This window comes from Scyliorhinus torazame, chromosome 2 (genome assembly GCF_047496885.1).
Source record: "Scyliorhinus torazame isolate Kashiwa2021f chromosome 2, sScyTor2.1, whole genome shotgun sequence".
NCBI lineage: Eukaryota > Metazoa > Chordata > Chondrichthyes > Carcharhiniformes > Scyliorhinidae > Scyliorhinus > Scyliorhinus torazame.
In genome coordinates, this window is record NC_092708.1 from 28130925 (window position 1) to 28144623 (window position 13699).

Genomic DNA, 13699 nt, shown 5'->3' on the forward strand with positions numbered 1-13699 from the left:
TAGAGAGAGGACAGGGCCAACATGTTCCCGTAAAGATAAAAGATGGAACCAACCCAGAGAATGTCGGATGTCCAGGGATATATATTGAATAAGGAAAAAAAGGGAGGCAGATACAGGGGGGCTCAAAACAGTGGACCCCCTACAGGAGCATGGGAAAGTGAAGGGGGTGCTTAAAAAAGAAAGTAGGAGAGCGAAGTGGGGAGGTGGGGGGAAATCACTGGCAGGCAAAATAAAGGAAAACCCAAGGTATTTTAAAATTTATTAAGGGCATGAGGGTAACCAGGAAAAGAGTAAGGCCCATTAGGAACCAAAGTGCAGGATGGTAGCACAGTGGTTAGCACAGTTGCTTCACAGCTCCAGGGTCCCAGGTTCGATTCCTGGCTTGGGTCACTGTCTGTGTGGAGTCTGCACGTTCTCCCCGTGGCTGCGTGGGTTACCTCCCGGTGCTCCGGTTTCCTCCCACAGTCCAAAGATGTGCAGGTTAGGTGGATTGGCCATGATAAATTGCCCATTGGTGTCCCCCCCAAAAAACGTTAGGTGGGGTTACTGGGTTACAGGGATAGAGTGGAAGTGTGGGGTTAAATAGGGTGCTCTTTCCAAGGGCCGGTGCAGACTCGATGGGCCGAATGGCCTCCTTCTGCACTGTAAATTCTATGGTCTATGGTCTAAAGTGGCAATGTGTGTGTGGAGCCGGAAGACGTAGGTGAGGTTTTAAATAAGTGTTTTACATCTGTGTTCATTATGAAGGATGATGTATGTATAAAAATCAGGAAGGGGACGGTGATGTAATTGAACAAATTAGCATTGGGAGGGAGGAGGTATTAACAGTTTTAGTGGGCTTAAATGTGGATAAACCCCCAGGCCCAGATGAGATGTATCCCAGGCTGTTGCGGGAGGCAATGGAAGAGATTGCAGGGGCTCTCGCACTAGTCTTTGAATCCATTCTGACCACAGGTGAGGTGCCAGAGGACTGGAGGACAGTTAATGTGATACCATTATTCAAGAAGGGAAGTAGGGTTAAACTGGGTAATCAGAGGCCTATGGGTCTAATATCACTGGTAGATAAATTATTGGAAAAAGTTCAGAGGGACAGTATTAACCTCCATTTGGAGAGGCAATGATTAATCAAGGATAGGCATGGCTTTGTCAAGGGGCGATCGTGTCTAATAAATTGAATTTAGTTTTTTGAGGAGGTGACTAAGTGTGTATATGAGAGTTGGGTTATTGATGGTCTTCAGTAACGCTTTTGACAAGGTCCTGTATGGGAGATTGATCACGACGGCAAGAGGCCAGGGGATCCAGAGCAATTTGGCAAATTAGATCGAAAATTGGCTTTGTAGCAGGAGACAGAGGGTGAAGGTCAAAGGTTGTTTTTCTGACTGGTAGCCTGTGTCCAGTGAGTACCGCAGGGATCAGTGAGACCCCAATTGAGCGGGGGGTCCCGCCAACCGGCGCGGCCCGATTCCCGCCTCCGCCCAATCTCCGGTACCGGAGACTTCGGCGGGGGCGGGATTCACGGCGGCCAACGGCCATTCTCCGACCGGGCGGGGGGTCGGAGAATGACGCCCCAGATACCCTTCATTCCTGCCCATCTCCACAATGCTGGCCTGCCCACAAACTGACCTTCAGATTAATTATTCCTCATTTATAACCTTTCAGGGTTTTACTGAGTGCTTTTAAGCTAATTTAGCACTACCTCCTGATCTCTGGATCGCCCTAGTTTGCAAGGATTGCAGACATCGTGACGCAGAATTTCCCATCGTACGTCAATGGACTTTTGGCTACCTCTCCAAGTTTTCCGCACCCGCCCGTGACATTTCCAGTAAATCCTGACCCATCGGCACGGCGGCACAGTGGTTAGCACTGCGGCCTCACAGCACCAGGGATCCGGGTTCAAATCTGGCCTCAGGTGTCTGTCTGTGCGGAGTCTGCACGTTCTCCCCGTGTCTGCGTGGGTTTTCTCCGGGTGCTCCGGTTTCCTCCCACAGCCCAAAGATGTGCAGGTTAGGTGGGGCTACGGGGATAGGGTCAGGGAGTGGGCCGAGGTCGGGTGTTCTCTCAGAGGGGCATTGAAGACTTGACGGGCCGATCGGCCCCCTTCTGCACTGTAGAGATTCCAAAGGTGGCAGATTTAAAACAGAAATGAGGGGGAATGACTTCATTCGATTGGTTGTGAATCTGTGGAGTTCTCTACCCCAGAGTGCAGTGGACACCGGAACACTGAACAAATTCAAGGAGTAGATAGATAGGTTTTTGATTAGCAGCGGGATGAAGGGTTATGGGGAGCGGGCAGGAATGTGGAGAAGGGGCCGAGAAGAGATCAGCCATGATTGTATTGAGTGGCGGAGTGAGCTCGAGGGGTTAAATTGCCTACTCCTGCTCCTCGTTCTTATGTTATGTTCTTATGTTACGTTAAATAATACTGAGAACTAAGTGAGTCTTGCAATTGTAAGGGGTAGTTGAGGTGAATGGTGTATTTTGTATTTAAGAGGAAACTAGATAAACACACGAGAGGGAAAGGTTTGAAGGATACATCGATTGGGCTAGATAAAGGTGGGTGGGAGACAGATCGTGCGGAATTGTAGAATTCACAGTGCAGAAGGAGGCCATTTGGCCCATTGAGTCTGCACCAGCCCTTGGAAAGAGCCCCCTACTTCAGCCCACGCCCCCACCCTATCCCCGTAACTTGACCTAACCTTTTTTGGACACTAAGGGGCGATTTAGCATGGCCACTCCACCTAACCGGCACATCTTTGGACTGTGGGAGGAAACCGGAGCACCCGGAGGAAACCCACGCAGACACGGGGAGACCGTGCAGACTCCGCACAGACACCCTAGGCCGGAAGTGGACCTGGACCCTGGATCTGTGAGGCAGCAGTGCTAACCACTGTGCCGCCCAATAGGTCTTGCGGCCCAGTGGCACTGTCCCTACCCCTGGCCCAGAAGCTGCAAGTCCCCCCCCCCCCCCCCACCCCAGGATTTGCTGGCCGCAGAAGGAACATTCCTGACACGGGTTCACCAGGCAAACAACCAGCCTGCAAATCCTCCCATCACCTCCCACTGTTCTGCAAAGAGGAAAGAAAGTGTGCGTGAAAATGACGCTCAAGGAAGATTATTTTGTTTAGACGGCAAAAAGACGGGGAGGAAGTTCTCAAGTGCTCTCTATTTCCCCCAACAATCTTCCACTGTGTTCCGAGTGGAGGATTTGCAAGGAGCCATCCCTTTTTTAGCTGCTGATTCGCAGAAAGACAAATATCTCGGATATTTTGAAAGGCGCCCAAGGGACTTGGCTTCTCAGAGGAATGGGGGGGGGCGGGGGGATGAGGAGGGATGTATAAAGCTGTGGGTTAGGGTCAGCTAAGTGTCAGCTCTTTTGTATTCTCCACCGGGGCCCATGTAACACATCTGTTAGGTATTCCCCTTAATTGAGTTGTTATTTTTTCATAAAATATAACCCATGTCGAATGGCTCGGCCTCAGAACAGGCTACTATGTTTCCAATGTGCTCCCCACGAGTCGCACTGATTGTAATTGAAAGCACATTTTACACCTCCTAATCAAGTTTACATTTTTACCTGTTTCATAATGCTCCTATTTTCTGAGGAACAAGAACAAATTATTTTTCTTCCTCAATTTGAAAGGTTAAAAAAAAACATTACGACGGGTGTTCCTTCTCGGCGGGAAGGGTTGTGCTTGAATTCTTCGTGTTTTGGAATCTGCGAGGACAGCAGATCGGAGGAAACGCTCTTCCTTCGCACAAAGGGCAGTGGGAATCTGGAGCTTTGGGCGAAAACCACCGGCCATGCTGAGCCCGAAAAGCAGTGGGGCGTGGCCAGAGGCCACTCTGCCGGGATCTACCCGGCTCGCCACGCCTCCCGAGATCACTGTGGGCAGGATCACTTTCTGGCAAATCGGCATGTTGGACTGAGACAGCTAGCCTCAGTCGAATATGCGTGCCCGGGATCTAGCTCCCTCGCCTTGAAGACCTCGGGCGAGCGGCGTTCAGCTCTGGTCTCCACAAATTGGGACCGGACGAACGCCACTCTTTGGGGTCTCCGAGGGGGTTGGAAGCCCCCAGTGCTTGCCCTCTGTGCAGGGTGGCACCCTGGCACTGCTGGTGCTGCCCAGGCACCTTCGCAGTGCCACCTAGGCGCTAGCCAAGCATTGCCAGGGTGCCTAGGTGGCACTACCAGCTGACATGGCACTGCCAGGGTTCCAGGCTGGCACTGTCAAGGTGCCAAGCTGGCATTTTCTGGGCAACAGGGAGTGTGGGGCACTGCAGGGGGTGGGGTGCGAGGATCCCCTTATAGATAAGTTGGGGCTGGGGAGGGGTGGGGTGGGATTTGGGAGTCCCGTCGGGGTGCCGAGAGATCAGGACGGCAGGTTTTAATGGCGTCCCGATCACCTTCTGTAGCGGGCTCCTCGGTGAAGAAAACGGGACCAAACGCGGTCGACCTTGCCTTCCCCGCTGAGGCCTCCAATCTCCCCGAATGGCCGTTCAGTAGCGTGTTGTATCTCAGCTCGCCGCGCGCTGGGAAACACCCGGCTAATCGCTCCTATGGGACTCGGTTCCTATTCAGGTCGATTCATCCTGCGGAAGGTTGTGGATGCTTGGGGTCAGTCGGAGCTTTCATGACTGGACCTGGGAGAATATTTTGTTATGTCGTGGTCTCATGGGATATGGACAATCGTCCTCCATCCATAAGCACGAGATCAGCGTGTCCTAACTCGCATCAAGTCCCATTCATCCAGCATCCTCACCCTTAATGATTCCCTAGTCAGTCAAACATCTATCCAATTCAACCTTGGATAAATTCTGTGACCTTGCCTCCATTGCTCACTGAGCAGGAGAATTCCACAGACTAACGACCCTCTGATCCCAAGATTCATCCCTTGTTTTATTTTGCACGCACCTATGTCCTGGCGATTAACCGTTAATTCCTCGAGAATCCAGGGCAAACCTGTAGGGTTGGCAACTCTAAAAAGACTCAATAACTGTGCCCGAGGTCGTCGTCAGGGATTTAATGGTTGACTAAATCCCTGACGACGACCCCGGGCACAGTTATTGAGTCAAGTGTCCTTTCTGAAAAGGTGGGGGATCCAGATTCCATTCGTAGCATTTGAAGAAGTAGAATTGGATAAATACTTGAGGGGGGAAGATTGACAGGGCTAGCGGGAAAGAGCTGGGGGAATGGGACTAATTTTCATAGAATCCCGACAGTGCAGAAGGAGGCCATTTGGCCCATCGCGTCTGCACCGACCCTCTGAAAGAGCACCTTATCTAGGCCCACTCCTCTGCCCTATCCCCGTAACCCCATAATCCCACTTCACCTGCACATCTTTGGACACGAAGGGCCAATTTTTAGTGTGGCCATAGCCACCTAACCTATACATCTTTGGACTTATGGGAGGAAACCGGAGCACCCGGAGGAAACCCACGCACACACGGGGAGAAAGGGCAAACTCCACACAGACAGTCACCCAAGGCCGAAATTGAACCCAGGTGCCTGGCGCTGTGCTAACCACTGTGCCACCCTACCCAAGAGGCAGCATAGGCAGAATGGACCGAGTGGACTCTTTCTGGCTCTACGCCACTAGTAGTTAAGATTTTGAATGCATTACTTGCTAAGAGCGGGAGACGAAGATTCTCTCGCAGCCTTCAAAAGGGAATTATGGCACAGGAGGAGGTCATGCAGCCCATCGGGTTCATGCAAGCTCTTTGTTGATCAGTCAACCCCATTCTCCCACTCAATCCCTGTAGCTCTGCAAGTTCATTTCCCTCAAGTGCCCATCCACTTTCCTTTTTTTAAAAATAAATTTAGAGTGCCCAATTCATTTTTTCCAATCAAGGGGCAATTTAGCGTGGCCGATCCACCTAGCCTGCACGTCTTTTGGGTCGTGGGGGCGAAACCCACCCAAACATGGGGAGAATGTGCAAACTCCACACGGACAGTGACCCAGAGCCGGGGCCGAACTTGGGACCTCGGTGCTGTGAGGCAGCAGTGCTAACCACTGCGCCACCGTGCTGCCCTACACGTTCCTTTTGATATCATTAACCATCCCCTTGTCCACCACCCTCACAGGCAGTGAGTTCTAGATGATGCTACATAAGAGAGATTCTTCCTCACATCTGCATCCAACCCCCCCCCCCGGGCACATCTTTTGCCCAAAACCTTAAATCTGTCCCCCCCAAGTCCTTGTACCATCAGCTAATGGGAACACCTTTTCCTTGCTCAACTCATCTAAACTAGTTACCATCTTGTGCACCTCCCCCAATCTCCTTTGCTACAGCTTCTCCAACCTAACCTTGTAGCTAAAATCCCTCACCCCCCCCCCCCCCCCCCCCGAACCATCCTGATAAATCTCCTCCACATCTTCTCAAAGACCTTCATACCCTTCCTTTATGAGCAAAATACTTGGAACATATGAGAGGAAAGGGGGGGGGGGTGGGGGGGGGGGGGGGGGGGGGTGGCGGAGTGGGTCTAATTGGATTGATCTTCTAAAGGGCCAGTGCAAATTCAGTCAGCTGGCTGATCCCGACCGGTCCTGTACTGTTACATCGTTTACAATTCCAATCTCTTCCTGAAAAAGAACCACGTGGTCCGACAGAAAAGGGAACAGTGTTTGTTGTCTTTGACATTATAAAGTTGGCATCATAGTTGGAGCTGGTGATTGACCATCTCCCTCTCTATTTTTACTCTCCCACCCTGCAGGAGCATCGGGCCTGTAATGTAGATTCCTGCCCAGAGATACGCAGGAACACGCCGTGGACACCATGGATGGCGGTCAACGTCAGCCAGAACGGAGCCCGTCACGAACAGCGGTACCGCTACACCTGCCGGGCGCCGTTGGCAGATCCTCACGATCTGCAGCTTGGAAAAAAGAGGGTGGATAGCCGTTTCTGCCCCGCCGATGGCACCTCTGCCTGCACCACTGACTGTAAGTCAAGGGAGGGAAGCGGGCATTCCCTGTGGAACCAAACATCTTTCTTAGTCGTTCATGGGATGTGGGCTCCACCAGTATGCATTGTCCATCATTTGTTGCACTGGGAAGAACAAAGAGAACAAAGAACAAAGAAAAGTGCAGCATAGGAACAGGCCCTTCGGCCCTCCAAGCCCGTGCCTGTCATGATGCTTAGTAAAAGAAAAAACCAGCTGCCCTTACGTGGTCTGTTTCTCTCTATTTCCTCCCTATTCATGTACCCATCTTAAATGTTGCTAATGTGCCTGCTTCCACCACATCCTCTGGCAGCGCGTTCCAGGCACCCACCACTCTCTGCGTGAAAAAACTACCCCGCACATCTCTCTTAAACTTTCCCCCACCCACCTTGAACCTGTTACCCGGTCTGGTCTACATGTGACTCCAGACCCACAGCAATATGGTTGACTCTGAAACTGTCCTCTGAAGGTGCCAGCCCAACACCACCTTCTCAAGGACAGTTGGAGATGGGCAATAAACGCTGGCCTTGCCACGGATGCTCATGTCCCAAGAGCGAATTTAAAAAGGGGTGCACACCTGAGGAATGCTGGGAGAGGAGCTGAAGATGCAGCAGACATTTTGTTCCAGAGTTTGACACGTGTTCATGTCTCTCCCTTTCTCTCCGCACAGCCCTCGTCGATGACCTGTTGAAGTTCGGCCGGCAATCGCTCCGTAAGATCAATGGCGGCTGGACTCCCTGGCTGCCTTGGTCACCCTGCTCTCGAGAGTGCAAGACAGGCTTTCGGACCAGGAGGCGGACTTGCACCAACCCTGAGCCCAAGAACGGGGGCCTGCTCTGCATGGGAGCCGATGTTGAGTACGAGGACTGTAACCAGCTACCTTGCCCAGGTAACAGAAAGAATTTGGATTCAGCGGTCAAAGATACAAGTACAAAATTTGCAATTGACAGCGATCGAATTGAAGAGTACGGTTAATGTTGATGAAGAATCTGACAAAATACAACAAGACTTTAATAAGTTTGAAAACTGGGCATGCAATTGGCCAATGGCTTCAATATTGATAAGTGTGAGATTGTGCTTTTTGATAGGAAAGCCACAAATCCACATACTCCTTGGAAAATTAGATTCTAAATGGGGTAGAGAGCCGAAGGGATCATGGGATACAATTCACTAAAGGTAGCTACACAGTTAATAAGGCCATTATCTAAAAAACTAACAAACCTCTGGGCGTCATTTCTCGAGAGGTAGAATTGAAAGGCAGTGAAGGTATATCAAGCTTGTATCAAACCTCACCACGCTTTTAGTTAAGTGTGCACGGTTCAATTACCCATATTATAAAAAAAGATATAGAGGCACCGAGGACGATTTAATAAAAGATTTACAAAGGTGGTACCAGCACTGAGAAGGTACCAGTATGAGGAATGAGTGAGCACAGCAAAGCTCTTCCCTCTAGATAATAGAAGGCTGAGGGGGTGATTGATAACGGATATTAATATTATGGAAGGTCATGAAGGGCCTAGCCAGCCATGCTCGCATCCCGTGAGCAAATACATTTTAAAATAAAGATAGAGTAGACTTAGATGTTTCCCCTTGTGAAGTACATCGTAACTAGGGACCGTCAGTATTAACGAGCCACCAATAAATCCAGGGAATTCAGGAGGAACTTCTTTACCCAGAGAATGGTTAAATTGTGGAGTTCACTACCACGGGGTGTGACTGGCGTCTGTGCAATTAAGAGGTGTTGCTCTCTTTTAATGGCTATAAATATAGCAATTAATAAGGTCACCTTTCTTAATCCTAATTATGAATATGCTTTCAGACTCGCTAGGTATGACCGCCGCAAGGTTCAACCGAATACCGATCAAAGAGCCAATACACCAGTTCGTTAGTTCAAAGTCAATGCTACTTTATTTACACACAGTATGATTTACTCATGCACAATAACACTACAGGCTAAACTATGTCTATCACTAACACCTATACTTAACTTCGGGTGCCCACTTAGGTCAGAGGAACAATGGCCGCTGCTCGGATCTGAGGCTGTTGGGTTCGAAGAGGTAGCAGGAGTACAGCTAAGGTCGTCCGTCTGGTAGCGAGCATTGAACTTGAACTTACTTGCTTCTGGTGGTGCAGGTGGAGGGGTCTCTCCAGTTGAGAGCCGAATCCAAGAGAGGGAACACATGGCGAGGGTTCCTTCTTATACTTGAGGGGCTTTGCGCGCTTTTAGGCGGGCCTTAAACTTGGTCCCAATTAATTGGGCAGCTTCTTGATCACTGCCATCGATCTGAGCCAATAAAGGGGCGGGTGCCCTGATGGCCGGGCGTGTCCTAAGTGGCCATTGGCCTTGCTTTGTTTGTGTCTTCTTGCTAAGGTAGTGGCGCCGGAATGTCTGGGACGGTATCGGCTAACTGAGCACTAGTTCTTTGTTTATCGGAGATGGGCCATCAATGAGCAAATCGTCCAAGAGTTTCGGTTTTGTCCGCAGTCTGTCTTCCAAATATACATTCAGGCCCTGTGCCTGCTTGTTGCTTTGCATTGTCCATTTTTCCCTGTATGCCCTGCGAGTGTCCATTTTATATGCTGAAAGTGGCCATCCCAGATGGCTACAGAGGAAACTGCATAAAAGCCCAAGGGAGAAAGAAACATTTATTGCCCATTCCCAGTTGCCCTTAAGAAGGTGGGGTGAGGACTTCCGGGTGCGGCGATGACCAGCTGAGTCGCACGTTTCGGCAGCTCCCTGTGAAACGGACTTTTGGGCTCTTGATAGGAGCACCAACGGCAATTTTGACGGCTAAAAACACTGTGCGGTAAACCAGAAGGGAATCCCCCCTGGATACGGATGGAAAAAGGAGAGGGAAGTGGCCAGATTGCAGTGGATCCTTTAGAACAGCGGCAAGGAAGGCAAGCAAAAACCAAGATGGCGTCGGAAGGTGGCAGTTTAACATGGGGCCCTGAACAACAAGAGTTCTTGAAATGCTGTGTGGAAGAGATCAAAAAGGAAATGAAGAAAGAGCTGTTGGCCCCGATACTACAGGCGATCGAAGGGCTAAAGGAGGAACAAAAGACCCAGGAGCGGGAGCTTCGGGTCGTGAAGGCAAAGGCAGCCGAGAATGAGGACGATATACAGGGCCTGGTAGTGAAGACGGAGACGCAGGAGGCACATCAGAAACGATGTGTGGAAAGGTTGGAGGCACTGGAAAACAACGCAAGGAGGAACAACCTGAGGATTCTTGGTCTTCCTGAAGGTGTGGAGGGAGCGGACGTCGGGGCATATGTGAGCACGATGCTGCACTCGTTAATGGGAGCGGAGGCCCCGGCGGGTCCGTTGGAGGTGGAGGGAGCATACCGAGTGATGGCGCGAGGACCGAGAGCAGGAGAAATTCCCAGAGCCATAGTGGTGAGATTCCTCCGTTTTAAGGATAGAGAAATGGTCCTTAGATGGGCGAAGAAAACTCGGAGCAGTAAATGGGAGAACGCGGTGATCCGCGTTTATCAAGACTGGAGTGCGGAGGTGGCGAGAAGGAGGGCGAGCTTTAATCGGGCCAAGGCGGTGCTTCATAAAAAGAAGATAAAATTTGGAATGCTGCAACCGGCAAGACTGTGGGTCACATATCGAGAGAGGCACCACTACTTTGAGACGGCAGATGAAGCGTGGACTTTTATTGTGGAAGAAAAACTGGAATGAGCGGGTTATTAAAAAGAACGTTCGAACAAAGTGGTGGGGCGAATGTGGGGGGCAAAGAGGGGTTTTATGTACTAATCCTGCGATGTGGTAACTTTTCTCTCTCCCACAGGTGGTGATGGGGGGAGGAGGGGAGGTGGAGGAGATGGGGCGTTGGCCATTGGGGGCGGGGCCAAGGGAGAAGCGCGGGCTTGGTTCCCGCGCTATGATAATCATGGCGGGAATAGAGAAGCAGGAAGGAGGGGGCGTCGCACGGTGCGAGCCGAGGTCACGGGGGGAAGCCGAGGTCAGCCAGAGTTTGCTGACTTCTGGAAGCAACATGGGGGGAGTAATTACGCTAGCGGGGGATCTAGCGGGGGGGGGTGGGAGGGGGGAATTACTGGGTTGCTGCTGCTGGGGAGAGGGGGGAGCTGGTATGGGAGAGGATGGGCGGGGGGCACCGCCTGGGGGAGATACAGCTGCGTGGGAACCGGGTGAGGAGCTGGAAAAAGGTGATGGTTAATCGACAAGGGGGGGGGGGTAGGAAGCCCCCCAACTCGGCTGATCACGTGGAACGTGAGAGGGCTGAACGGGCCGATAAAGAGGGCACGGGTACTCGCACACCTTAAGAAACTTAAGGCAGATGTGGTTATGTTACAGGAAACGCACCTGAAACTGATAGACCAGGTTAGGCTACGCAAAGGATGGGTGGGGCAGGTGTTCCATTCGGGGCTAGATGCGAAAAACAGGGGGGTGGCTATATTAGTGGGGAAGCGGGTAATGTTCGAGGCAAAGACTATAGTGGCGGATAACGGGGGCAGATACGTGATGGTGAGTGGCAAACTACAGGGGGAGACGGTGGTTTTGGTAAACGTATATGCCCCGAACTGGGATGATGCCAATTTTATGAGGCGGATGCTAGGACGCATTCCGGACCTAGAGATGGGAAAGCTGATAATGGGGGGAGATTTTAATACGGTGTTGGAACCAGGGCTGGATAGGTCGAAGTCCAGGACTGGAAGGAGGCCGGCAGCAGCCAAGGTACTTAAAGATTTTATGGAGCAGATGGGAGGTGTAGACCCGTGGAGATTTAGCAGACATAGGAGTAAGGAGTTCTCGTTTTTCTCCTATGTCCATAAAGTCTACTCGCGAATAGACTTTTTTGTGCTGGGTAGGGCATTGATCCCGAAGGTGAGGGGAACGGAGTATACGGCTATAGCCATTTCGGATCACGCTCCACACTGGGTGGACTTGGAGATAGGGGAGGAAACAGGAGGGCGCCCACCCTGGAGAATGGACATGGGACTAATGACAGATGAGGGGGTGTGTCTAAGGGTGAGGGGGTGCATTGAAAAGTACTTGGAACTCAATGATAATGGGGAGGTCCAGGTGGGAGTGGTCTGGGAGGCGTTGAAGGCGGTGGTTAGAGGGGAGCTGATATCAATAAGGGCACATAAAGGGAAGCAGGAGAGTAAGGAACGGGAGCGGTTGCTGCAAGAACTTTTGAGGGTGGACAGACAATATGCGGAAGCACCGGAGGAGGGACTGTACAGGGAAAGGCAAAGGCTACATGTAGAATTTGACTTGCTGACTACAGGCACTGCAGAGGCACAATGGAGGAAGGCACAGGGTGTACAGTACGAATATGGGGAGAAGGCGAGCAGGTTGCTGGCACACCAATTGAGGAAAAGGGGAGCAGCGAAGGAAATAGGGGGAGTGAGGGATGAGGAAGGAGAGATGGAGCGGGGAGCGGAGAGAGTGAATGGAGTGTTCAAGACATTTTATAAAAAATTATATGAAGCTCAACCCCCGGATGGGAGGGAGAGAATGATGGGCTTCTTGGATCGGCTGGAATTTCCCAAGGTGGAAGAGCAGGAAAGGGTGGGACTGGGAGCACAGATCGAGGTAGAAGAAGTGGTGAAAGGAATTAGGAGCATGCAGGCGGGAAAGGCCCCGGGACCGGATGGATTCCCAGTCGAATTCTATAGAAAATATGTGGACTTGCTCGCCCCGGTACTGACGAGGACCTTTAATGAGGCAAAGGAAAGGGGACAACTGCCCCCGACTATGTCTGAAGCAACGATATCGCTTCTCTTAAAGAAGGAAAAGGACCCGCTACAATGCGGGTCCTATAGACCTATTTCCCTCCTAAATGTAGATGCCAAGGTCCTGGCCAAGGTAATGGCAATGAGAATAGAGGAATGTGTCCCGGGGGTGGTCCACGAGGACCAAACTGGGTTTGTGAAGGGGAGACAGCTGAACACGAATATACGGAGGTTGTTAGGGGTAATGATGATGGCCCCACCAGAGGGAGAAACGGAGATAGTAGTGGCGATGGATGCCGAGAAAGCATTTGATAGAGTGGAGTGGGATTATTTGTGGGAGGTGTTGAGGAGATTTGGTTTTGGAGAGGGGTATGTTAGATGGGTGCAGCTGTTGTATAGGGCCCCAGTGGCGAGCGTGGTCACGAATGGACGGGGATCTGCATATTTTCGGCTCCATAGAGGGACAAGGCAGGGATGCCCTCTGTCCCCATTATTGTTTGCACTGGCGATTGAGCCCCTGGCGATAGCGTTGAGGGGTTCCAAGAAGTGGAGGGGAGTACTTAGGGGAGGAGAAGAGCACCGGGTATCTTTGTATGCGGACGATTTGCTACTATACGTGGCAGCCCCGGCGGAGGGGATGCCAGAAATAATGCGGATACTTGGGGAGTTTGGGGATTTTTCAGGGTATAAATTGAACATGGGGAAAAGTGAGTTGTTTGTGGTGCATCCAGGGGAGCAGAGTAGAGAAATAGAGGACCTACCGTTGAGGAAGGTAACAAGGGACTTTCGTTACCTGGGGATCCAGATAGCTAAGAATTGGGGCACATTGCATAGGTTAAATTTAACGCGGTTGGTGGAACAGATGGAGGAGGATTTCAAGAGATGGGATATGGTATCCCTGTCAATGGCAGGGAGGGTGCAGGCGGTTAAGATGGTGGTCCTCCCGAGATTCCTCTTTGTGTTTCAGTGCCTCCCGGTGGTGATTACGAAGGCTTTTTTTAAAAGGATTGAAAAGAGCATCATGGGTTTTGTGTGGGCCGGGAAGACCCCGAGAGT

General features: G+C 51.2%; 1 protein-coding gene across 3 annotated transcripts in view; it reads left to right on the top strand.

The window, feature by feature from the left end:
• Nucleotides 1-13699, top strand: part of sema5ba (sema domain, seven thrombospondin repeats (type 1 and type 1-like), transmembrane domain (TM) and short cytoplasmic domain, (semaphorin) 5Ba) — a 563950-nt gene that overhangs the window by 378275 nt on the left and 171976 nt on the right. For all 3 annotated transcript variants that reach the window (XM_072469924.1, XM_072469907.1, XM_072469915.1), the window contains 2 exons: nt 6713-6938; nt 7608-7826. In XM_072469924.1, the coding sequence (XP_072326025.1) occupies nt 6713-6938; nt 7608-7826 (445 nt within the window). The remainder of the gene's footprint in view (nt 1-6712; nt 6939-7607; nt 7827-13699) is intronic.